This window comes from Budorcas taxicolor, chromosome 1 (genome assembly GCF_023091745.1).
Source record: "Budorcas taxicolor isolate Tak-1 chromosome 1, Takin1.1, whole genome shotgun sequence".
Classification (NCBI taxonomy): Eukaryota; Metazoa; Chordata; class Mammalia; order Artiodactyla; family Bovidae; genus Budorcas; species Budorcas taxicolor.
Genome location: NC_068910.1, coordinates 136,459,057 through 136,485,399, shown reverse-complemented (window position 1 = coordinate 136,485,399; position 26,343 = coordinate 136,459,057). Strand labels below are relative to the sequence as shown.

The 26,343-nt window shown below is 52.6% G+C and overlaps 1 protein-coding gene across 2 annotated transcripts in view; it reads left to right on the top strand.

Moving 5' to 3' along the window:
* The window catches only part of BDH1 (3-hydroxybutyrate dehydrogenase 1), a 39,691-nt gene extending 25,461 nt beyond the window's left edge, over window positions 1-14,230 (top strand). For both annotated transcript variants that reach the window (XM_052636068.1, XM_052636074.1), the window contains exons 5-7: window positions 1,841-1,982; window positions 9,756-9,908; window positions 11,277-14,230. In XM_052636068.1, coding sequence (XP_052492028.1) covers window positions 1,841-1,982; window positions 9,756-9,908; window positions 11,277-11,749 — 768 coding nt within the window. In that variant the 3' untranslated portion in view covers window positions 11,750-14,230. The remainder of the gene's footprint in view (window positions 1-1,840; window positions 1,983-9,755; window positions 9,909-11,276) is intronic.
* The last annotated feature ends 12,113 nt before the right edge of the window (window positions 14,231-26,343 follow it).

Sequence of the window (26,343 nt, the reverse complement as noted above, 5' to 3'; positions counted from 1 at the left end):
TCCTGTTCTCCCAGGTCCTCTCTAGAGAGACTATCCTCTCCAGTCCTCTCCAGCCCTGGTGGTCCAACGTGATAGAGAGCCTCCCCCATTCTCTTCTCAGTCCCTCTGACATTCATGATGTGGGTTCTTCAGGCCTGGGGTTAGGGGCCTCCTGGTTCAAACCACTGATGACACTCAGCACATCTTGTAGAGAACTTTCCCCCACAGCCATCCTCATGCTCCCTGCTCTGGCCTTGCTGGAGATGTTTGTTTCAGTACCAGATGTAGCCCAGGCCAGCCCTCGGCTGAGTGACTTTTCTCAGTGGTCCATGGAACAGTGAGGCATCTCTCCGTCCCTTCATCTTCTGGCAGCTACTCCTGTCCTCTCCTAAGATGCATCACTGTTCTGTGGGCCACTGAGAAAAGTCACTGCCAGTCAAATTATGACTGACAGTGTCTCATTTTCACATTGATTGTAGCTCACCCCTATGGTGAAAAAGTGTGTGTCATAGAATATAGGCAGTATGGTAATACACCCTGCTCTGGATGGGAGGACTAATGAGATAATGCACTTCAAACAGCATTGTGCAGCACAGTAAACAATAAGTGATGTCTGCTTTATTCAGATGCTGCATCTGCTCACCGCTGCCCCCAAGCAGGCCCTTGCCTGACTCTCCGGCCTCGCATCCCACCACCTCCTCTGCCTCTGCTGTGCCTTCAGTGGCTTATGGTAGGACCGGAGTCATCCTCTTCAGGAAGTGCCCGGTCCCCCGGTACCCCTCTGGTTCATGTCCTCGGCTGGCACTGCTTTTGGAGGACCTTCCCTGCCCGCCCCACTTTCTGGGCAGCCTCCTGCCTCCCACAAGCTTTCATGTAGCATAGTTGCCCAGTCTTGTCTGCTCACACATCTGCCTCCTTCCTTAAAACATGACTCTTTGAGAACAGAGGCTGCTATTTATTTTCATGTCTGTGTTATTAGCCCAGTGCTTGAACATGATAGAGGCCCAGGACATGAGTGCTGAGTGAGTGACACTTTTCTCTTGTTTAATAATACTTGAATCTGCATAGTGCTTTGTCATTTAGGAAGGTTTTTTTTTTTTTAAAGCGATTTCCTCATGCCATTAATCCGAGCAGGTCAGTTAGGTGACGATGCCCTTGGAAATAGCGGTGTCTGGAAAAACTGGGCCCCTCTTAAGGGATGCACCTGAGTGCACAGAGCCTGGTTCGTGACCCAACTGCAGTTGCAGTCTGGCTCTGGTCAAGATGGTGTGACTGGCTCTCGGCTTAGAACAGAGGTGACCGACTGGCAACCTGCTGGTCACATGCAGCTGTGGGTGTGCTTTGGCATGCAGTGGGTTTTTTTCTTTTTTTTTAAGGGTAATTTTTCTAACACTTGAAACTTTAGGAGATCCTAGTTACTAGCTTAAAAATCTAAGCGTCTGGCAGCCCTGGGATTGCATACCCACATGGACAACAGCTGGCAGGTTGAGAGGGCATGTGTTCCGTTCCTGAGCTCCACCCTCCCCACTGTCTGATCCCCACATGCCTGGCCCCGGTCCGTACTGGGTTTGTGACCTCTGCTGGGAGATAGCATCCTGCCAGGGGGCTTTGGGGGCTTGTATCTGAGGCACTTAGTTTGGTATTTGATGTGCCAGCTGGCTCAGGGGTTGACTAGAACCATTTACTCGTGGAGCAGGTCCAGGTGGGTCCCCAAAGACCACCCCCTGTGGCTGTTAATAAGCTGTGTGTAAGCCCCAGGCTTTGGTTGGGACTGGGGGCAGTTCCCTGCCTTGGCCCTGGTCCTCATCCTGCAGGCTGGGTGGGAAGGAGGCGGGTGCGGCAGCTCCTCTCTTCTCCCCAGGACAAAGGGAGTGATGGGGTCAAAGAGCTGGACAGCATGAAGAGTGATCGCTTAAGAACTGTCCAGCTCAACGTCTGCAAAAGTGAAGAGGTGGATAAAGCAGCAGAGGTCATCCGTTCAAGCCTGGAGGACCCTGAGAAAGGTAAGGGCGCCTTGGGGCAGTGGGGGTGGCACCTGGGCTGGCTGTTCTGAGGGGACCCTCCCCAAACACCCCCTTCCATATGCTAACATCCTGCCAAAAGACAGCTATCTCTCTTGTTTGGGCTCTTCTTCCTGCTGCACAGTGGAGGAAATAGGTTAAATTTCACACTGCACGGAGGCATACAGACCAACCCAGCCAATCCTCACTGAGTGCAGCTCTGGGTGCTGGGCTGATGCTGGGGACACAAAGATGGCCAAGACACAGCCCCTGACCCCAGGGACCTCACAGTTCACTGGGGAGTTGACCCAGATAATCTCCATATCCCCTCTCAGAGTGCAACATGGGACAGAGGGACATAGCCTGGTCTTGGGGTGGGCTGGGGGAGGGTCAGCCAGGGCAGGTTGGCAGAGCACAGGACAGGCATTCCAAGTGGGAGGAGAGTGTGAACAGTGGTGGGGAGCACACAGGCTGTGCTGACCGGCAGCCAGTCAGAGTCAGGCTGGCGGTTGTGTTGGCAGCATGTGAGGTCAGGCAGCGAGGTCGTGCAGGGCTTGGGGCCCACGTGAAGGAGCGTGGCTGCTCTCTCGAGGGCAAGGGGAGCCGCTGAAGGGGCTTTGCTGTGAGGAATGACCTGCTCAGACTTGTAGTCTGGGGACGGTGGCGGCAGTGTGGAGGGGGGCTTAAAGGGAGAGCGTGAGTGTGAGCCTCCTGAATTAGCACACTGGGTGTTGGAAAAGAGGAGGCACCAGATTCAGGGAGTATTGCGGAGACAGAGCGGCTGGGCTTTGTGTGTGGGGGTGAGGGAGAGGCGAAAGGTCTATATCCTGGACAGCTGCTGCCCCGCACTGGAGGAGCAGCCGAGGGATGGGAGATGCTGACATGACTATGCACACACCCCCTTCCCCGGAAGTCTGTGGGCTGGAAATCAGGTGTGCATGGTTGGAAGTGAGACTAGGAGTGGAGGAGATGCAAGGAGGAACTCCTGGGGAATAGAAGCAATGTGGGGCCAGAGAAGAGAAAGACAACTCTCAGAGAGGTTTGGTACAGTGCCCCAGAAGCTAGGGGAACAGAAAGTTGGGGGCCCATTGCCAACAGGGTCACATGCTGCAGAAAATTCTGTATCATAAGAACTCGAGTGCCCTCCCGGTCCAGGCCACGGAGGACCTTGGTGGGAGAGGCTCTGTCATATAGCAGAGGGGAGGGGACACGGCTCCTGCAGTGGGACGGTGCTGCATTCTGGTTCCGTCACTTCTTCCAGGGCATTTACCTTCGAGCTTCCTGTCAGCCCAGGCAAGAAGGGGGTGCCTTATTCAGCCCTCTGCCATCCTGCAGAGTGGGGTGGGGCAGCTCTCCTGAGCCTTTACTTCAGTTGGTGGTAGGGAGCTGGCAAGTGGGTGGGTGACCCGGGCCAGTGCTGGCCACGCTGCTGAGCATTTATCAGTCAGGTGGAGATGCTGTCATCCCCCAGCAGTGACCCCAGGGGTTCCCATGCTGTGAGACTTTTAGAGAAGCTGTCACTGATACATCACCCTGTCAGCCCAGGGCCACCCCCACCCCCACAGCAGGCCAGTCCCAGGCCTCTCTGCTGTCTGAGGAGAGGCGCATGAGTCCCAGAACTCACTGAACATCTGTTTAGTAATGAACAGGCAGAGCCAAGACTCCTGCCCCATTAAGCAAAGGCAGGATGGGTCCCACTGGGATGATTACCAGCTTGGAAGGTACAGCTTGCCTCGCCTCCTCCCCGGTGGTAAATCCTCCCCCTGCCTGCCTTCTCTGGGTCGCCTTCATAAATGATTAGGCTGGAAAACAGCTGCAGTCAGCACCATAAACTGACTTCATCACAGCCTGTGGGTTTGTGGTGATAAAACGGCCATGGAAAGGAAGGGTCAGGGTAGAACTGAGCACAGAACAGGGCTACACTGGGATTGGGGGCAGCTCAGGACCCTGGTCCTTGTCCTCAGCCACCAAGACGGAATCAACTCTATCCCAATACTAGTTTGCCCGGTTAGCCTAACTGGGCAAGTTGGGGAGGACCCCAGGCTCCCCCCTGCCCTTGGATTGGGCTCAAATCCCAGCACCAACCCTGGTGCAGAAACCTTTCCCTGTTCCTTTTTTCCACATGACGCATTCCTGCAAGGGTTGTTAAACTACTCACCATCACCTTAATTAACTAGTACTGCATTTTTTGGAAAAAAAGATTTGAAGATTTTTTAGATTTGAAAAAGAAAATAAATCTGCCATATATGTGGCTGCCCAGGTCTCTTCCCTTTTCCCTTCCTTCAGCCCCCTCTCCCCCCACCGCCAACCCCTCATGGATGTCTCTTACTGGGCTGTTGTTGTTTATTATTAAGTCACTGAGCTGTGTCAGACTCTTGCGACCCCCCTGGGCTACATCCCTGAACTCTAGCCCACCAGGTTCCTCTGTCCGTGGGATTTCCCAAGCAAGAATGCTGGAGTGGGTTGCCATTTCTTTCTCCAGGGGATCTTTCTGACCCCTGGATCTTTCTGACAAGGGCTTAAACCCTCGTCTTCTGCATTGACAGGCAGATTCTTTACCACAGAGCCACCAGGGAAGCCCTGTTTTTCTGGGTTGCTGCTGCTGCTGCTAAGTCACTTCAGTCGTGTCCGACTCTGTGCGACCTCATAGACGGCAGCCCACCAGGCTCCGCCGTCCCTAGGATTCTCCAGGCAAGAACACTGGAGTGGGTTTTTCTGGGTTCAGTTCAGTTCAGTTCAGTCGCTCAGTCGTGTCCGACTCTTTGTGACCCCATGAATCGCAGCACGCCAGGCCTCCCTGTCCATCACCAACTCCCGGAGTTCACTCAAACTCCTGTCCATCGAGTCAGTGATGCCATCCAGCCATCTCATCCTCTGTCGTCCCCTTCTCCTCCTGCCCTCAATCCCTCCCAGCATCAAAGTCTTTTCCAATGAGTCAACTCTTCGCATGAGGTGGCCAAAGTACTGGAGTTTCAGCTTTAGCATCATTCCTTCCAAAGAAATCCCAGGGCTGATCTCCTTCAGAATGGGCTGGTTGGATCTCCTTGCAGTCAAAGGGACTCTCAAGAGTCTTCTCCAACACCACAGTTCAAAAGCATCAATTCTTCAGTGCTCAGCCTTCTTCACAGTCCAACTCTCACATCCATACATGACCACTGGAAAAACCATAGCCTTGACTAGACGGACCTTAGTCGGCAAAGTAATGTCTCTGGTTTTGAATATACTATCTAGGTTGGTCATAACTTTTCTTCCAAGAAGTAAGCGTCTTTTAATTTCATGGCTGCAATCACCATCTGCAGTGATTTTGGAGCCCAAAAAAATAAAGTCTGACAGTTTCCACTGTTTCCCCATCTAGTTCCCATGAAGTGATGGGACCAGATGCCATGATCTTAGTTTTCTGAATGTTTGGTCATAACTTTTTCTGTCTTACACAGTGCAAATTCCCTGCCTCCTTCTCAGGCGATACTGTCTTTGACCACCAGATGGCGCCCTCCCTGAGCTGCAGACCAGATGCCTTCCCTAAGCCTGTGGCCGCTTTTGACTCACTCCACCCACCCACCTTGACTTCTCAGATGGCGCTAGTGGTCAAGAAGCTGCCTGCCAAAGTAGGAGACATTAAAGATATGGGTTCGATCCCTGGGTCAGGAAGATCCCCTGGAAAAGGAAATGGCAACCCACTCCAGTATTCTTGCCTAGAAAATCCCATGGACAGAGGAGCCTGGCGGGCTACAGTCCATGGGTCTCAAAGAGTCGGACACAACTGAAGTGACTTAGCACACACACGCACACCCATCCACCTCAGCAGGAACCTTGCAGGAGACAGTCCATTCTTCCCACCCCCACCCCCAGTTCCCGCAGCGTGGAAGGCACATTTTGATGGAGAGTCATCACATTTTGATGGCGAGTTTGATGCCCTTCACCCTGGCTCTGTGGAACAGTTGCTGCCAAAGCCAGGAGAGCCAGCGGTGGTGGTAAGATGAAGGAGATTATCAGGTTAGAGCTGGTGAGCCTTCTGCCACCAGCCCCTTTGCTCCCCCACAGGGACCTGAGGGACCGGCTATCCAGAGCCTGTGACCATAGGCTTCCTCCACCACCATAGGGAAAGGCCAAGCAAGTGGACCAACCTGCAGGCTGTGGGCATGGCCTGATCTTGAAACCGCTTCTTACCTTGCATTCAGTAAACATTTATTGAGTGCTTGCTGTATGTTTGGTAGTGTGCTGAGCACCTGAAAGGATATGAGCTGGCAGAGGAAGTTTGTAGTTGGGCGAAATGGAAGTCAGTGGCTTCACGGCCAGACCTATGAGGATCGGTTATAACACTGGGGACATTATGCCATGGACAGGGAGGTCCCTACATCTGGGGCGTACTCAGTCTGGGAGTGAGAAGGCTGCAGTTGCTCTGGGCTTAGCCTCTTACTAGTGGTGTGAGCTTGGGTTTGTACCTTCAACCATGTGGGCCTGAGGGTGCCCATCTGTGGGGCTCACAGCTCGATCCAACCACAGCAGGAGCACTTCAACAGAAGCTGCGCTCAGGCTGAGGGTCAGGGTGGCTGAGCAGAGTTAGGACACCGTGGAGGCAGGAGGGCCCGTGGTATCAGAAGAGAGGCAGACTGTCCAGGCTCTGAAAGGGCAGAGCCCTTGGCGGGCAGTGGATGACAAGCGTGGGGAAGGAGGCTCGCACTTCCCACTCCAAAGGGAAGCAGAGCAGCAGGAAGTGGCTGGCTGAGAAGGAGAGCCTGGTGGAGCGGGTTGGATCAGGATGGCGGAGGAGAGCAACTGACAGGGACACCTGGGAGAGCTTCTCCAACAACAGGGACCCAAACTAATGCTGTGGACACCAGAAAGAAGGCAGTGATTCTAGCGACCCAGCGAGGAAGCCGACAGCAGCACGGGATTAAGGGCGAGAGCTATGTCCTCATGCAGGCCTGGGTCCTGCGCCATCCTATCCACTGGTTAGCTGGGTGATGTTGAACAAGTTGCTTAACCTCTCTGAGCCTCAGTTGCTTCATCTGGACATGGGACAATACAGTATCTATTGATTGGTTATAAGGATCAGGTGAATGAATGGATACGAAGTGCTTAGTTCAGGGCCCAGCGGCCATCCTTTTGCTCCTTCTTGGTAATTTTAAAGTACTCGTGACTCATTAGATGGGGGAGAAATGAAGGGGCTGGAGGAGTCAAAGATGACAGGGAAACTGTTAGCGGAGGGAAACTACTAGCAAAGCAGGCTTGAGCACTTGGTGGTTAGTTAGGGTGAGTCGGGGACCTTTGGATGAAAATGACCATCAGGAGGAGGCGGTGGGGCTGGGAGAGCCATGACTCTTGAGGGGTGTGTGGGAAGTTACTCAGAGGTGGCGAAGGGACGGTTACAGGAAAGCAGCTGTCACCCAGACCAGCAGGAAGGTTGTGAGTCTATTCAGAATGTTGACCCAGGACTCCAGGGATCTCCTGGGTGCACAGACTTGTTACTTATCGCATCATCGGAGCGGAAATCCAGGAGCACTGTGCTTCCACAGGTCAAGTGCAGTTAACCTTTCTTCACATTGGAGTCAGATGTAATTAATTTTTAGGTGGATAAAAGGGCGGTATGTGTTTTATGTCATGTATACTGTCCAAATGAACCGAACACAAAGCAGCTGGGAACTTTCATGAGCATAAGGAAGATGGGGCTGCCTGAGCATCGCGTGTCACTGCACGGCAGCTGCTGTAGGACAGGACCCTGGAGGACAGGTGGGAGAAGGGGTCAGCGGAGCTGAAGCGGGTGTGTGGGTATCAGTAGCGCTCACACCGGGGGCAGGCTGAGGTCAGAGAAGATGGCAGGGAATGAGGGTGGGAGAGATATCCCTAGCAAGGGGATGCCCTGGACACCCTGGAGCAGTGTGGGGCTGGGACCCAGACTGGCAGGAAAATGGGAAACTGGAGAGTGTAGCTCGTGTTCTCAGAAGCCTGGCCATGGAGGGAAGGAGAGCAGACAGTGGTGTGAGGGGCGGCATGATTCAGAGAAAGTTCTTTGGGATATGAAACGTGGTATTGATATTTACATTCTCACTCACCTGACGTACATTTATTGAGCATCTAACGTGTACACTGTTGAAGGGAGGGAAGCATGGACGGGAGAGGAGTGAAAGCTGCATAAAAAGATAGGTGGATGGCTCATGATGTGGAAGCCAGTGGAGGGTGAAGTGTCGGCCTTGACAATTGCTGAGAGGCCTCCTGCTCCTCCTGGGAAGAGAAGGGGGGCAGTGACTCCCAGGGGAAGGTCTGCAGGGGGTCGGGGTGGAGGGGAGTGGCTGCGTCACTGTGAGGTCACTCGTGAGCGCTGAGGGGGTGGCTTTTGCTTGGTCGCCATGGGGAGTGGAGGTGAGAGTGTCATGAGCACTTTGTTAACCGGCAATTTCCTTTCTCTAATAAATGCTCTTAATTCTCCATAATTGAAGGAGAAAGCACAAGAGGTCAGTTGCCAAAGCTTTAATTTGGGTAACACGGAAGGAAAGCAGTTAGAGACCAATTACTCTGTCATTTACACAAACTCACTTCCGTGATTAACTGGGGTGAAGCAGGCCAAAGTTCCCACAGGAGGGGACAGCCCCCAGGAGGCAGCTCTGCCCGAGGCTACATCTCGGGCAGGAGCACTTCCACAGCCACGGGAGACTCAACCCTGAGGGTTTCCGCAGAGAAGAGGCAGGGCCCGGCTGCCCTGAGTTCCAGCATGTCCAGTCCTTGTACCTGAAAAAACAAAACTCAGAGGGGGCCCCGCTGCACAAGGCTGCCCCTCGCTGTCTCGTCCCCTCGCTGTCTCGTCCCCTCGCTGTCTGTCTCGCCCCCTCACTGTCTGTCTCGTCCCCTCACTGTCTCTTGACCCTCACTGTCTCATCCCAGTTCAGCTCTGCCCTGGCCTCACTGGTTCCGCTGAAGCCAGGCTTCCCTCTCAGGTCCTCTGGCCCCCTACCCATGAGAGTAATTATCAGACTAAGTGCACTCGGATGATCCTTCAAGTTGGTCTTGCAGGAAACACAACCCAAGTGCACTTGGAGAGTTTGCTCTGACCATGTACTAAGGCCCGTGGGATCACACCGGCTGAGGGGTCTTTGCTACCTGCAAAGACCAGGTGTGTTCAGTGTTCATATTGATGACGGATGACATATTGATAGCTGACCACATGAGATCTAGCCCGTAGTGCGTGGTTCAGAGCGGAGAGCAGAGGATGGAGGAGTTGTTAGCATCTCAGAGTGGAGTCAGACTGGGGCCTGACCTGACATCAAGGCTTGGCTGAGCTTCTGACTTGTTGTGTGACCTTGGATGCTATGTCCCTTCTCTGGTTCTCCAGAGAGGACTTGGCCTGGAAGACTCCTGAGGTTCCCCTGGTTTCTGGCAAGAGGGAGAAGATAAGCAAAGGCTCAGAGGCAGGAATGAATAAATAGGTGCAGGGTGCAGGATGAGACTGGAGGGTAGAAGTGAGTAAGGTGAGGGATTGGGGAGCTCGGGGCTGGGGGTGCCAGCAGGGCTGAGTCGTGATGGATCAGAGAGTGGCTGCAGGCAGAAGCGAGATGAGAATTGGAAACTGTAGACTGAAGGGAGGTCACAGCCGGCACTTTAGACCTCTCCATCTCTGGTTATTCCTGGGTGACTCTAGAACATGTCTTGAGAGCCTTGGACAAGAAGCTGCCAAGTTATGGGGAAAAGGAATGAAAGTGCATAGGAGGATGGGCTGCAGGCTGCTGGGTGATCCCTGAGGCTGAGCCCTGTGGTGACCCAGTTCTGTCTCCTCTGGTGCAGGCTTATGGGGCCTGGTTAACAATGCGGGCATCTCGACGTTTGGAGATGTGGAGTTCACCAGCATGGAGACCTACAAGGAGGTGGCGGAAGTGAACCTCTGGGGCACTGTTCGGGTGACGAAAGCCTTCCTCCCCCTCATCCGGAGGGCAAAAGGTAAGGTGGAAGGGGACCTTCTTCCTGCCCCCTGGACCCGCTCTGCCTTTCCATCTTCGCTCAGAATGGTAACAAGGTCTCAGAGCACCCACTACCCACCACCATCACTGGCTGAGCCCATAAACCCCAGGGGTGACACAGGGCCTGTGGATGGTGGCCAGTGGGGGTGCCCTGGGCAGGGGGTGGAAAGGGATGTGTGGTTTTCAGACAGTAGAGCAGGTAAGAGGTCAGCATTCTACACCAAAGGCTAAAAGATTATAGCAGTAATCCTAGTCTGAGAACTTAATCTAGACAAATAACCACCCTTGTGCACAGAGCTTTGTGTATACATCACTTACTGACAGAGGTGTGCTTAAGTAAATGTTTGTAGATCCATCCTATGGGTTACTATGCCATAGTTTAAAATGAGACAATTGTGGTAGTAGTTGAAAATAATAATCAAGATTAGAAATTGGCAAAACAGACAAAATGCCCAAACCATGTTGTGTAGCCAAATGTAAGCAAGCCACCTAAGAAGTCCCGGGCTCACATTTTCTCCCTAGAGTAGCAAACAATATGGCAAAAAAGGGAAGATCCATACCCTCCGTCCCAGTGACCCAGCAGTGACAGGAGGGACCCAAAGAGCAGCTGTGGGGTTTTTGAAGAAAACGCCAACGTTTCAGCGACTTCCAAGTTGGAGGTTTCTGGAAGGTGTCTCCCCATAGTGCCCTGGTGGGATCGTGCCTTGACTTACTGGGGGCACACCCAGGGCAAGGGGGTCTGTGGTCTGCCTGGCCTTCCGGGGAAGGCTGGATGGGCTCCTTCTACACCTACTGCTCCAGGGCAGGGAGAGGCTGTGTCAACTCCTAGCGCCCCCAGGCTGGGCCTGTGGGAGAGCTTCTCCAGGTCCCCTCTTCCCTAGTGCCTGAGGCTCCGCTCAGGTTATTGTCTTAGACCCGAAGGCATGTTTAGAACCATGCTTCTGCCTGCTTGGCAACAGAGCCAGGCCAGGTAATAACAGTTTGGAGTTACTGGCAATAGGAGAACGTGGCAGGCAAGATAGAGCTGTTGCCCTTTATCTTGTGCCCTCCTGTTCTGCAAGCCTACTTCTCTTTTCTCCTTCCCTATCCTGCTTGGGCCCACCTGGCTACCCAGGAAATACCAGGGATGCTGATGCTGATGCTGGTGCTGACCTGAGCTGGCCTCCACTATAAAGGAGAAACCCGCCTGACCCTGGGTGGTTCAGAAGGCTGAGCCCCAGCCATGCAGGCTGCAAAAGAGGTCTCGGCCAAGAGGCCGGGCTGTAAGCAGGCCTCCGGAAACACGCCAGGCCCCGGGGCCCCTGCAGGCGGGGCCCCCTGAGTCGATGTTTGCTGTCTTCCTCTACAGGCCGCGTGGTTAACATCAGCAGCATGATGGGCCGCATGGCCAACGTGGCCCGCTCCCCGTACTGCATCACCAAGTTCGGGGTGGAGGCTTTCTCTGACTGCCTGCGCTACGAGATGCACCCGCTGGGAGTGAAGGTCAGTGTGGTGGAACCCGGAAACTTCATCGCCGCCACCAGCCTCTACGGCGGCACTGAGCGCATCCACGCCATCGCCAACAAGATGTGGGAGGAGCTGCCTGAGGTGGTGCGCCAGGACTACGGCAGGAAGTATTTCGATGAGAAGGTCGCCAGGATGGAGAGCTACTGCACCAGCGGCTCCACAGACACCTCCCCTGTCATCAAGGCTGTGACCCACGCCCTGACTGCCGCCACTCCCTACACTCGCTACCACCCCATGGACTACTACTGGTGGCTGCGGATGCAGATCATGACCCACTTCCCCGGAGCCATCTCCGACAGGATCTATATCCACTGACAAGTTTCACTCTGGCCTCTGCTGGGGAGCCCTGGGTGTGGGGGAGGAGGATGGAGGGAGGGCAGGGGAGGGGCTTGTGCCATCACCTCTTGTCTCACTGGTGGATTAGTCCCACCCCAGGAGGACCCGCCACCAGTCTGAGCATTAACTAGAGCAGGTAGCCCAGCCCAATTTACATACCCAGTGAATGGCTCAGGCCTTCTCAGTTGGGGTGCAGAGTGGTGGGCAGGGCCCCCAAACCTCAGGGCAAACATGGTGCATCTGTCTTTCTGGAGTTGATTTTATACAAAGATTTTAGGTAGATATCTTTATGTTAACAACAGATTTATTATAAAATAGAATACAAATCCTTTATATTTTAAAGCCAAACACCAGTTGAAAAAATATATCTAATTTGAGCCTTAAACCAGCCTCATAAGTTAAAAGAATGGGTATTTTTTTCTTTTGTACATGAAGCATTTTTGGCCCAAAGAGGATACGTGAGTTGCCCTTTTATTGCTTATAAGTCAATTTTGCTTATATTGATTTCTATAAAATATAAAGGTCCAAGGTGTGTGTTCCTGCCACTTCTGTAGAAGTGATTCACGGTTTATGTTCCAGGGCAGCTCTTCACGTTTTATGTTCCGGGGTGGCTCTTCACATTTTATGTTCCGGGCTGGCTCTTCACGTTTTATGTTCCGGGCTGGCTCTTCACGTTTTATATTCCGGGGTGGCTTTTCACATTTTATGTTCCGGGGTGGCTCTGGGGCCAGTCACTGGAGGATCCGCGATGAGCTCTGCACCCTCCTTGCCTCAGCCGTGCCCACCACGTGCCCACCGTGCACCTCTCTGCATGTCCTTGGTGTTGCTGTGTGCAGCCTGCAGCCGGCGATTCAGAGCTGAGTGAAGGGGGTGGCAACATTCTGGAGATTTACATTTGAGGTTTCTCCAACCTGTTTTAGGACAAACGTGTGGAGGTGCTCAATGGCTAAGGGGTAGTTTGTTTCTAGTTTGGATCCGCTTGGTTCTGCCCAGGGTGGGATGCATGCTGATGGGGCTTCCTTGGCAGAAGCTGTGATATATAGGACGTGCACTGTGGCATCTTCTCCCCTGGGAGGGTCCAGGTTCCCTGTCTGTCTCATGTGGTGCTTGCACACACACCTGTTGTATGCACTCTAGTGTGGCCTTCATTGACCGCTCACCTTCCAGCTATGGCCTTATTTTTAATTAAGCCAGGTTACTGATAAGTAGTTTGTGTTATCACTTCTTGGGTTTTGCTTTGAAGGCTAAACTCATAGTATCCCTGAAATTGTCCAGAACCTGCATGTTTGGACCAGAACCAGGCAACACCCTTTCCTAGGTAGCTGCAGACCTTGAGACAGGGCCCTGAGTTCCAGCCCTGCAAATCAAACCAGCCCTTCTGCCTCGCCCTGAAAGGGCCAGGCCTGCCGCTAGAGGGCGCCCTGCCTCCTTCACAGCCGGAGTGGCCTCAGCTCCCGATTTGGGAGCTTCCACCAAGGCCTGAGGTATCAAAGGGCTAGTGCTTCCCACCTTGGAAGAACTCCAGGCACAAAGACACAAAGCCTCTTTAGAAACAATGTTCCTGCTCTTCTAGTAGTTTCCTGGATTGAACATGGAGTCTGGTTCCAGAAGAAGGCAGAACCTGGGCAGCTGGAACCTGCCACAGGGCTCAGGCAAAGCCAAAGAAGAGGGGGTCTCACAGCCATTGAATTCAGCTTACCTGTTAGGGATTTGTCCCCTGTGTTGTCAATCAGGGACGCCCTGCCCAGCTCACTGTGTGCAGAGTGAGGCCCAGAGGGCCTGTGTGGGTGACAGGTGGGCAGGGAGGCTGAAACCCTCCAGAAACCCTGGGAGGGACACTTGATGGCCCTTGCCTTTCCACAACAAGAAGACCTTTTGAATCACAGAACTTGCTTTTCAGAATCTCATTTTTTATATCTTGGGAGATTTTGTGTCCATGCCTAATTTTATTAAGGAAAAATGTATGCAGCAGTTGTTCATGTGCATGGACGCCTGGGAACTGGCAGGAAAGGGAGATGGTCACATTCTGTGGGTCAGGATCAGTAGTAAACCGGACACTGGAGAAGCCACGTCTGCATCTGGGACCTCCAGGAGTAAGTCAGAACTGCTACGCTGCCCTGCAGGCCATCCTGATTTCTAATTTTTACCCCAGTGATTGAAAAACCCAGAACAACTTCCCTCCAGATGACCTCAAAGCTAATTAAAACCTGATGTGAAGAACTGACTCATTGGAAAAGACCCTGATGCTGGGAAAGATTGAAGGCAGGAGAAGGGGACGACAGAGGATGAGATGCTTGGATGGCATCACTGACTCGATGGACATGAGTTTGAGTATGCTCCGGGAGTTCGTGATGGACAGGGAAGCCTGGCATGCTGCAGTCCATGGGGTCACACAGAGTCGGACATGATTGAGCGACTGAACTGAATTAAAACCTCACAATTACCATTCACCTTCTGGTGGCTGAGTGCCTCCTTGGGGGCAGGTCTAGTTTTGATCCTTTACAAGAGACAGCTGAAGTGGGCAGAACAGATGTCTGTTCCCCTTTTACAAATGACATTAGAGACCCAGAGAGGGGAAGTGACTCACCCAGCATCACAGTGGGTCTGAGCAGATCCAGGGCTAGCACAGAAGTCTCCTGAGAGGTGCTGTTCATCATCACCTCACCCTGTGACCCCAGGGGCCTGGGAACTAGGCGGGCAGGTCAGGGGCACCTGGTACCTAGACCCCCACTGCCTGTCAGCAGAGCTGCCCCTTCTTGTGGGGGTAGGGGTGTGGGGCTGTCACCTGCTCCTGCTGTCCGGGGCTGCTTAGGACTAATGACATCTGCTGATCCTGCCTTGGATAGGAGCACTGTCTCTGGCACCCTCTTCTTGGAAAGGTTTGCTCAGTTGGTAAGGCTTGAGGATGTGTCTCCAATTCAGGCCCGAAGCTCTGGGCCTGGTCCTCTCAGAGTATAGTCCCATCTCCCAAGCAGCAGGGACCCACACAGGACCCTGGGCCAGGAACCAGGCATTCTTGTCTCATTGGATCTTCCTCAAGGGGTGTGAGGTGGAGGGGAGGGGTGAGTCCTGCACCCCAATCCCATGGTGTAACCTTAAGCCAGTAGTAGCACTGGGTCCCAGGCCTTAATGAGGCCTGAGGCAAGAGGAGGGGAAGCTGCAGACAAAGCCTGGCCCTGGGGAGCAGGGTGCTGGCTGGGCTTGGCCTGCACCCAGGGTTTGGTGCAATAGTACCTCTGTCTGTGGGGACAGAGGCCCGTGCCTTCAACTGCCCCTCCCTTGATGGCTGGAGGCTGGGTGAGGGCTTTCTGCAAGATGCTCCTGACAGCGCCTTGTTATGGAGCACGGGCTGTGCTTAACATTCCACCCCGGGCCAAGGGCTGTGCAAGCAGCTGACAGACCGGCCTGGCCCTGCCTGCCATGAGCTGCTCGGAGTGCCCCTGCTGCCCAGGGCAGGGGGCCTGCTCGCTTTGCTCGATTCCTGTATTTCAAGTGGGGCCTGGCTCTGCAAACTTGTACCGAGCTCTTCTGGTGCAGGTGTGGACGCGAGCAAGCAGAGGCTCCCTCAGCTTGGGTAGAGCCAGGCCCGGGCTGTCAGAGAACAGGCAGGCCCATCTGTGTGGTGCCAGGCCCCGTGCACAGCCAGCTCAGCTCCTCCCCTCCTCTGATTCTCGCAGCAGCACTGGGAGGTAGGCAGGGTGGGGTTATTATCTCATTTTACACATGAGGAAACAGACTACCCCATGTCTCTCACCAAGGGAGGGATAGAACCAGGCGGCCAAGTCAGCTCTAACCTCCAGCCCGGAGTTAGTGATGCATGGAAAGCAGGGCAGATGGCACCCAGATCTAAAATAAGGAGGGGAAAAAATACCTCAATTACGTAACAGTGAGAAAGATCTGTAGGCATATGCACGGTACAACCACAAGCGCTGCCCCATGAGCCTCTCCTCCCCTCCCCCATCTTCTTCCCTCTCCCAGGCTCGGGGCACTGCTCCCTGGAAGGGGTTGTGCCGGAGGAGTCCTCAGTGGCTCTCCGAGGGAATCTGCCTGGCCTGGCTCACAGTGCCCCGTCCCGGGCCTTTCTGAGGGTGTGCTCTAAGAACACCAACACCTCACCTGAAACAGAAACACATTTAGGAGCTGCCCTCGGAGGGCATGAGGTTGTGTGAGCACATGGCTTGAGAACCCTCAGATACGGATCTGCGTCAGGGAGGGCTGTGGGGCTCCGGTGCTCGGTTGTAGACCAAGCAAACCCAGAGCATCTAGGCCCATTTTGATGTGTGTGGGCACTAAGGAAGGTGGTTTGTGAAGTTTGTGGCTTCAGAAGTCTAGGGTGAGCAGCTACTAGGCTGGGCCCACGGCCTGGACTTAGGAATGGGAAGACCGCCAGGACCTTTGGAACCTCAGAGAAGGAAAAGAGACTCAGCCATCATCCAGCATGACTCCCAGCCTCCAGGCAGCTGGCCAGGCTTTGAAGCCCTTCAGTGACAAATTTCTCCTTGCTTCCTAAGACAGCATTTCATTGGTTAGGGAAATTTTACCTGAAGACAGCTGAAATCTACCATCTGTGACGTAAGTCCTTTGACACTTGGCCATGACCCAGAACTGCACAAAACACTGGGTTGGAAATGGCCAAGTCCCTCACTTGACAAGGTTTCCATACTCCTCACTGTCTGAGCAGAAGGTTCCAGCTGTGGTTATTCCATCTTTCATTCTTGATGACACACAGCAGGCTGAATGGTCACCTAAGTCCCCTCAAGTAGCAAGAAAATCTGAGGCAGGTTTTAATACATCTGTTGAGATGCTAACAATTTCTTACACACACGTGCCCCCTCACAACTCATCTCTCCTCTGATCCTCATAAATGCCTTAGGAGTTAGGCAAGGCTATTGTTCCCATTTTACAGATAGGAAACTGAGCCTCAGGGAGGGGGAATGTTTTGCATAAAATCACAAAGCCAGGAAGTGGGAGAGCCAAGGCAGAAATCCAGGCCTGGCCTCCATCCCTTGGACCCCTTCCTTTATGCCCAGGCTGCCTCAGCTTCTCTGTCAAGGCTCTGGAGCTGGGCCGGACCACTCACTCAAAGGCTGGTCATATAACCTGTGAAGGAATGATGGGTGGGGAGCATTTAAACTCAACTCTCTCCCAGCCCAGTTTTGAAGATAGCAGTTGGGGGAGGGAGGCCGAGCCTTTCCCACAGTCACTGCAAGTGTGTCCATTGAATATGGAGCTGCCCCTGGTCTGGACTCTGAGAGAGGGCCTGAGGTGGAGAGACCAGGGCCAGGAGGTATTCCCAGGGCTGTGGCTGGGGACCCCGGACTCAGCGCCGATGACATGCATGAGAGGAGAGAGGATGTGAATGGGGACTGACCTCCGGGGATGCTGGAGACCAGAAGCTCCTTGTGCTGTTCTCTCAGTGAGCCTTAATTACTCTATGAAATGCGAGGCTGCTCCCACTTATCAAATTATAGACGAGCTTAATTACAGTTCACTGAGTAACCACACCGGGTGCCTTCAGAAATAGCAGTGGGCTGATTGCCCTTCTCAGCTTCAGCTGTGGTCACCTGGGTTTCAGGAGGAAGTGCCCATCGTTTCCAGATCTCAATGCTGTTCAACTCCACTCTCAGCTTTCAGAAGGAGCTGAATGCCAGGACAGGTCAGGCATGCTCCTATCCTGACTACCACCTGGCTGGGCCTGCTTGTGCTCTGCTGGGCCATCTCTGTTCAGTTGCTGAGTTGTTTCTTCTGCCAGAGCCCCTCTCTCTCCTACTTATATTGTTTTCTGACTAAATATTTTGGCTACTAATGTCTGACCCAAAGTGTGCAAAGTGGTGCAGGACAGGCCTTAAGAGACAAGGAAAGAACATGGTGCTGGATGAAAGAACATGGTGCTGGCTGAGAAAACACATGTTATGGAGACTCAAGGGCACATTCAAGGAAACAAGTAAATAGCAGCAGGCCCGTAGGGATTGGTGAAATGTCTGTGACATTATGAAGGCACCATAAACTTCCCTGAGGGCTGGCAGGATTGGCAGACTTGTTGCAGTAGAAGAAACCAGTGGAAGGCATGATGTGATTTCAGGGCCTTTGATGGGAATGGATTGAAGGCGGGAGGAGAAGGGGACGACAGAGGATGAGATGGCTGGATGGCATCACCGGCTTGATGGACTTGAGTTTGGGTAAACCCCGGGATTTGGTGATGGACAGGGAGGCCTGGCGTGCTGCAGTCCATGGGATCGGACACAACTCAGCAACGGAACTGAACTGATGGGAATAGAGGAGCAAGCTGAGGATAAGACACTTGCCCTTCGAGTTCCCACCTTCAGAGTTGCCCCTGGGACTTGTGTGCTTAATAGCATCTGCTCCCTCTTCTTTATTATTTGCATCTGTGTCAGGGGCTGTGCTGGGCACAGGGCATCCGGTGGCAGGCAACTCACTGCTCTCCCAGAAACTTCACTGACAGATACCATGATCTGGGGCAGGAACTAAATGCTCTATTCTGTCAGCAGTGAATTACCGTATTGGTCATTTTCAGCCTACACACAACCCAAACTGCCTTCTTCCCTTTACAGCCTCAGCACCCAGGTGACAGCAGATGTGAGGGGGCAGGAATGGGCAGGGGTCTTTTTCTACTTGTGGAGTCACCTGACTTTCTCAGAGGAAAAATAAAAAGTGAGTGTCCCTGGAAGAACACTGCTGGGCCTTGTCCAGATGCCAACAACAGGAAGTGGCCAAGACAACAGTGCTGTGACCACTGATCTGGAGGCTGAAGGCAGAAGCAGACCAGACGCTCAGGCTGAGGGCAGACAAGGAGGGGTGGATGCCGCCTCGAGGAACGTGATGAATTGGAGTTTTTCGTTTTGGGGTCGACTTTGTGTGAGGTTAAGCGTACAACAAAAAAATGCAGCAGAACGCTAAAAAGATACTCTCGGGGAAGCTGTTGTTTTCATGCAGCAGAGAAAGAAGGGGCAAATCTGGGGTCCCCGAGCAGACAGCCCTTGGGGAAGAGAGCCCTTCGGTGATGCCCTGTTAGAGATGCAAGGACCTCAGAGAACCTGTAGCCAGACTGAGGAGTGGAAAGAAACAGTCTTTGCTGGAAATATTCTGGGCAAGGTTAGGTAGAAAGAACAGAAGCTCTGGAGTCAGACAGACCTGACTTTGAATCTTGTTCTGCATCCTTCTGATAACACAGTGATGTCAAGTAATCAGTCTCTCCAAGCCTCAGTTTCTGTATGTCTAAACTGGGGATAACAATGAGTCCCTTGTGGGGTCGTTAGGTCCCTAGCATCTAGCACAGAGAAGGGACTCAGGAGGCTCCTGGCCAGTACAGGCCAGGCCTAAGTAACTCTCTGCCACCCCCAGCTGACGCCACCTCAACCTTTCAGAGAAATACACAGGTCTCACTCCAGGGGTGTTCAGAGGCAGAGAAGTCAGGAAACACTCACAGTCAAACCCTAGCAGCCAGAGTCCACCTCACCGCTCACCCTGCTCCTTCCAGGGACCTGGGACAGAGGAGGTAATTTCCTCCTCCAGGTGTTCCTTTCTGATTACCAAATACAGAACAAACTACAGCCCTACATCACCTCCTCACCAGAAATCCCTGAGAGGATGTCAGGTGGGTTAAGGAATTATTGGCCAGAAGGACTTCAGCCCTCAAAGCCTGGAAAACAAGTGCATCCCTGGCAAGGAGGTATTTCCTCCAGCACAAACCTTTGAAACTGTCCAGGGAGATCAGTCCATTTATTCAGCTTTGGGGAGGATGGACTGGTTCCTCCCACCCCCCTCACCCCCCTACCTTGGGCTGTCTGCATTGGGGGCGCATCACCACTCCTCCCCAACCCCAGGCTGTCTGTGTTTGGGTTCTGCATTGAGAGTGCAGAATCTTAGCCACTGGACCACCAGGGAAGTCTTCTGATGGCTTGTTTTAGAAGTACCAGGGTAGGGAGATGCTGGTGAACTCTCCTCCCTTTTCAGAGACCTTTGTGGGGTGAGGGAAGGAGAAGGAAAGTATTCCCTGAGCCCTGGTAGAGGCCAGGTGGCCTACTGGAGTGTTCCTGTTAGGAAGAGAAGGGTGGAAGGCCCAGTGCAGATCTGTCTGTCCAGGTAGGCATCTGGATTGTGCTACTAGTTGGGGGCCCAGCCTCCCCACAATTTTCAGGGAAGAGTTCATTAGGCCGTGCCAAGCCCACCTTCTGTGTCGCTCTGCCCCCTGGAACCCCTGTGTCATTCAGTGTCCTCTCTTTGGCCAGGAGGGGGCATCAGCTGCCTCTCCAGTTTTCTTCCTGCCTTTAGAGTTGAAGCCTGGGAGGGCCCAGGAGGTAGTTGAACAGGATAGGACTTTCTCTGACCCACGGCAGGAGGCCTGAATTCCACAATCTCATTGCAGATTGAGCCACCAGGGAAAGCTGAGGAGAAGCAACATGCTCCCATTCCTGTTTATTAGTGCTCTGAGACGTGACTTCAAGCTGCCTAGCTCTCCTGCACAAGCCAGAGGCCTGGGGCAGAGCCTGCTACAGGTTTCTGATATATATTATACATTCTCCCTTTCTATAGCACTGTACCCATCAATGTTTAGCTGGATGCATGGCTGCCCATAATAGAGACTACATGTCCCAACTTCCTTTGCAGCTATAGGTGATCATGTGACTATGTTCTAGCCGATGGCATTTGAGCAGACATATTAGTAATGGCACCCCACTCCAGTACTCTTGCCTGGAGAATCCCAGGGACGGGGGAGCCTGGTGGGCTGCAGTCCATGGGGTCGCTGGGAGTCAAACACGACTGAGTGACTTCACTTTCACTTTTCCCTTTGATGCATTGGAGAAGGAAATAGCAACCTACTCCAGTGTTCTTGCGTGGAGAATCCCAGGGATGGAGGAGCCTTGGTGGGCTGCCATCTATGGGGTCGCACAGAGTCGGACACGACTGAAGTGATGCAGCAGCAGTAGTAAAACAGCTTTCAGGAATCTTTCTTATGAGAGAGCCCAGAAGCACCCTTTGGCTCCTTCATTCTGTCTTTCTGCTGCCTGGAACTTGGATACTGCCATCTTAGACCATGGGGTCAAGGCCATGTATGGCATTATAAGATAATGTCTGAATCCCAGATACAAGGGAACTCTTACTTTCCACACTTGATCAGCTACTCAAATTTTATGTGAGAAGAAATAAACTTCTGTCTTTTCTACATTACTACTAAATTATGTAGTTTGGGATTATTTCTTTGGAGGCAAACCAAATTCTGACTAATGTAGGCCACAGCAGACAGAAGATGAGGAAGTCATTGCACACATATGGGGGCAGGCAGACACATTTGATGATAATAGTCTTGAGCATTTATTGAGCACTTCCGAGTGCCAAGCCCTGGGTTAAGCACTTTATATGCCTTATCCAATTTGATCCTCCCGATGATACTATGAGGCAAGATTTATAATCCCAATTTTATAGATGATTAAACTGAGGCTTAGGTTTAAATCCTTGCCCAGTCAGTCAGAAAGTGACAGGATTCAGAACCAGATTCTCTTTAACTGCTGGGCACAAGCCCTGACTGTTCCTCAGGTTTTAAGCAGGGTCCCTCTCAAGCCGGGCTCAGCTTAGATTGAGAGGAGAGACTCATGAATCTGTGACTGAACTGAAATTGACCATAAATCAGGCTGAGACCCTGAGCAACCCAAAATCTAGACTGTATTCTCCAAACAAAAGTCAGACTTCAAATTTTTTGAGGTCTAGTTCCTCCCCCTAATGAGGGTGCCCCCTAAAGTGCACCCCCCAATGTGACCATCTGCTATAGTCTGAATGTTTGTGTGCCACCAATTTTGTATGCTGACATCCTGACCCCAAAGATGATGGTATGTTGGGCAGTGGGGTCTTTGGGAGTTGCTTAAATCACGAGGGTGGAGTCCTCAGGAATGGCGTCCTCAGCTGGTGAACCAGCTATGAAACAGGGAGAGGGCCCTCCCTTGCTTGACTTTGCTGGCACTTTGATCTTGGACTTCTCAGCCTCCAGAACTATAAGAAATAAATTTCTGTTGTTTATAAGCCACCCGTCTGTGGTATCTTGCTATAGTAGCCAGAGACAAGACATCTCCTATTCAGTGGCTGAGCTCAGGAGGCTCCAGATACCTCTTCTTCCACCTCCTCCTCCTCTCCCCACCTTTCTCTTTTCTTCCTCCTCTCATCTCCCTCCTTTTCTCTGCACTCCCTTTTCCTCCTTTACTTCCTGAGGATCATGGAGATTGTGCCTGCTACTGCTGCGTCGCTTCAGTCGTATCCGACTCTGTGCGATCCCATAGACAGCAGCCCACCAGGCTCCTCCGTCCCTGGGATTCTCCAGGCAAGAACACTGCAGTGGGTTGCCATTTCCTTCTCCAATGCATGCATGCATGCTAAGTCGCTTCAGTTGTGTCTGACTCTGTGCCACCCTATGGACAGCAGTGCACCAGGCTCCTCTGTCCACAGGATTCTCTAGGCAAGAACACTGGAGTGGGTTGCCATTTCCTTCTCCAGGAGATTGTGCCAGAGGCCGCTTATACAGTGTGGCCTCCCCCAAATGGACTTTTGTTTACTTTCAAACATTTCCATGGAGCATCAATCTCAAAAGGTCTAAAACATCAAGAACTTCATCTAAACAGGAAAGCTTAGTACTGCTTCTCACTTTACTGCCACGTTCCTTTGTCACCTGGTCAAGTCCCTTCTCTGTTCTGAGCCTCATTTAAAAAATAATAGTAAGGATAGCAATAATATCAATAGCAACCCCTAAAACACTGTGACCCAGGCAGGATAGGTTATAAGCTGCACTACATGCATTAATTCGCTTAATCCTTACAACAACCTTTTTAAGGAGGAAGGAAAAGTATGACCAACCTAGATAGCATACTGAAAAACAGAGACATTACTTTGCTGACAAAGGTCTGTCTAGTCAATGCTGTGGTTTTTCCAGTGGTCACATATGGATGTGAGAGTTGGACTGTGAAGAAAGCTGAGCGCCAAAGAATTGATGCTTTTGAACTGTGGTGTTGGAGAAGACTCTTGAGAGTCCCTTGGATTGCAAGGAGATCCAACCAGTCCATCCTAAAGGAAATCAGTCCTGGGTGTACATTGGAAGGACTGATGCTGAAGCTGAAACTCCAATACTTTGGCCACCTCATGTGAAGAGTTGACTCATTGGAAAAGACCCTGATGCTGGGAGGGATTGAGGGCAGGAGGAGAAGGGGACGACAGAGGATGAGATGGCTGGATGGCACCACCGGCTCGATGGACTTGAGTTTGGGTAAATTCTGGGAGTTTGTGCTGGACAGGGAGGCCTGGCATGCTGCAATTCATGGGGTCACAAAGAGTCAGACACGACTAAGTGACTGAACTGACTGACTATTCTTACTTCTGTTTTACATGTGAACAACCTGAGACTCAGGTTTTTAAGTTGCCCAAGGTCACGCACAACAAAATAAAAATAAGAGAACAATAGATTTGAAAGAGGGCCTCAAACTTGTGCTTAGTTACACTCTCTCCAAATGATGTCTCCTGCAGTTTTAATGCAACAAAAATGAAAGAGGGAGGGGGATGGGGGTGCCCTCTAATCTCTCACCCCTATCACCTCCCATGCACTACCCTAGGGTCCTCGCTTTCCACCTAGAACAGTGTGCAAACCATACCACTCCAGACCTCTAGTCTCTAAGGGTCCTTCTCCTTGGAACAGGAGTTTCTCTTGACTAGGAGTCACTGGGATTGGGAAGGCAGGGTGCCCTGCTGTCTGCCAGCTGACACTGGGATTAAGGGCTTGATAAACACCTGTTGGGGAGCTACCCTGCCCTGTGATTAACCCCCCAGAAGGGCCTATTTTTCCAGGTGAGCAAAATCTCCTAGGAAAGCTGGGGCCTCCTGCTTAACCTCGGGTCCTTTTAGAAAGCATCTCCACTTTAAACTAGGGGCGACCGCCACCCCTAGAACAGAGGAAGGGAGGCAGCCAGGTCCTGCGGGCAGGCCTGGAGCAGCGGCGGTCTGCTGTCTGTGGGGGCGGGGATGTGCTCTGGCCAGGGCCCGGGCGCCCTGGCGTCCGCCCAGCAGCTCCCAGCCAAGCGGGCACTCTGACTCGCCCCGAGCAGGAGGCGGGGCGTCCGGGTGGCCTCGCCGCACTGGCCCTGGTGGCCTCCTTGGCTCCCCGCGGCTCCTCCTGTCGCCTTGCGACCCGTCCTTCCCCGCCTCCTGGCCGGGCAGCTGAGATGAGTTCCACCCTCCTCCACTGGTGACCCCTGCCCCAGCGCTGTCTGGGCGGTTGGGGACCTTGGTCGAGTCTCATAAATCTTTTCGTGGTAGAACCGCATGCCTGGTCTTCAGTCCCTGACAGTCCTCTCCCGCCCTTCGCCCCTCCTGTGTGTGGACCACCTGCCCCAGACCAACGTGATGGAGGGATTGGTGTGTCTGACCCCTGTTGGCCCCCTGCAGCAGGAAGGGCCATCAAAAAGCCACTCTGGCTGATGACAAATGCAGGTGCCCTGTGACCATTGTGGGAGACACCTGGGGCCCTTCTGCAGATAGGTCAGTCTCATGGCCTGGCCACCAGCCTTCGGGGGAGCGATGGAGAAGGCTCTGGCAACTGACAGGAATTTCCATTCGTCCAGAGTTGCCCATCCTGCTCCTGCTTTATTTCAGCGAGGGGCGCAGTGCCTCAGAAACAACCTGCCAAACATTCTTGTTTTCAGAGGAGACCATGAGTCTGCTGCTGTGCGCAGGAGACTCGTGTTTATTACATGTTTATTACAGTGGGGCCAATACAACCCCTGCCTATTCACTACTCCACACCTCTGTGCTGAGCCTCTTTCCCTCAGGGTATGGAAATGGCTGGAGAAATGAAGGAAACTTTGCATGTTTTTTGATGCTCTATTGAGCTGGAGACACCTATGCTGAGGGTTAGAGATCTGCTTTTCAGGTGGTTTTTGAAATTTGTTTTAGCCAACTTACTGTGTGGCGTTGGTCACATTCCACCCCTGCTTTGAGTTTTGTTTCCCTCATCTGCGCAGTAAATCAATGGTGCTTCCTAGGGGCTCAGCGATTCTTCAAAAGTAACTGATAAGGAATTTGCTTTAAGATCTTGTAAAGAATAGGATGTGCTAAAAAAAAAAAAAAAGTGAGGGGAGGGAAAGGGGTTGAAAAGCGCTTGCTTGGGTGACCTTACACCTCTGTCAAGGAAGTGGCTGCCTAGGTCTTCTCATGGAAAACTTCTCTTTAGGCTTCATCATACAGGGTCCCTGCGTCTGATATGTTTTCTCCTCTTTGAATGACCAGTAGCTGCCACCTTGAGACAGCCCCAGGTGGAGACAGGAATGAAATCGTTCCATAGAGCTTCCCTGCTTCTGGGAGCTGAAGGTCATTTCTGTATCCCCCACCCACGCCACCATCTCGCTCCCTGTCCAAGCCTCCCCTGTTCTGCTTCTCCTACAAGATCATGACAAAAAAGCCCTCCCCGACAGTGTTCTCATTTGACACAGCACACTTACAATGGAGGGAGGGACAGAAATTATTTCCCACATTTACAGATGAGAAAACAGCCTCAAAGGGGTGAAGGGATTGAGCAATGTGACAGGCAAGGTTTTGGCAGAATGGTGTAAGAATCTTGGTGTCTTGATAACTTAAGGTAAACTGGCACTCCTGCCAGCTAGGGAAATGGTCCTGAGGGGTGTGATGTTGGTGAGATAGAAAAACATACTGTGAATAAGCTAATCCACCCTCTTGAACCTGCTCTAACAACCAAAACAGGCTGCGGTGTGTAAGAGTGGGGTGTGGCTTCTCTTGGACCCCTGGCGTCCTCTGAACACTTCCTAGGAGCTCCTGAGCCAGGACACTTTACGGAATGGACAGAGGGTCCTGGCCAGAGACAGGAAGGCCCTGGTCCAGTGACTCCCCTGCCCTCAACGCACACACACACCCCTGGGAGTGAGAGGGTGGTCCTCGGCGATGACAGATTCTGATGCAGAAGTTCTGTGCGAGCAGAGGGTTCTCCTTGCCAGCCAGCTCATAAGGCTCTGAGAGTTTCCCTGGAGCACTGCTGGCGGCCTCTTAACTTCCGCTGCTCTTTCTAAGATGGGCCCGGCATGTCCTCAAGGATCCCTGAGTGGAAATTGGTATTTCAGTCACATTTCCAGTGCCTGTAATCCCTCTTGCTTGGGTAGCACTTGGGAGTCCACAGAGTACCTGCACACCAGAGGTCCATGACGTAGGCAGGATAGACAGCGGATAGCAGACTTATCTCCATTTTAGGAACTGATCACAGTAGAGACTTGGGGGTGGGAGTGACTTGTCCAAGGTCACACAGAGCATTGGAAAATCCAGAACTGGAACCTGGGCCTGTGACTGTGTTAGGTTGAGTGAGGGTCTTGACGTATCAATTCCTTGCTTTGCCCGTGGGGTTTTCTCCTGCCCATGGCAGCCTCTCTGGCAAAGACAAGAGCAGGGTATCCATCCTGACTTCCAGCATTTCTCCATGACAAGCTGCTCCTCGTATAATCAGAAAAGGGAGGTAGGGGATCAGAATCATGCAACCAACCTGGGAAAGAAGCACTTGCCGTGCCCTGCACGAGCCA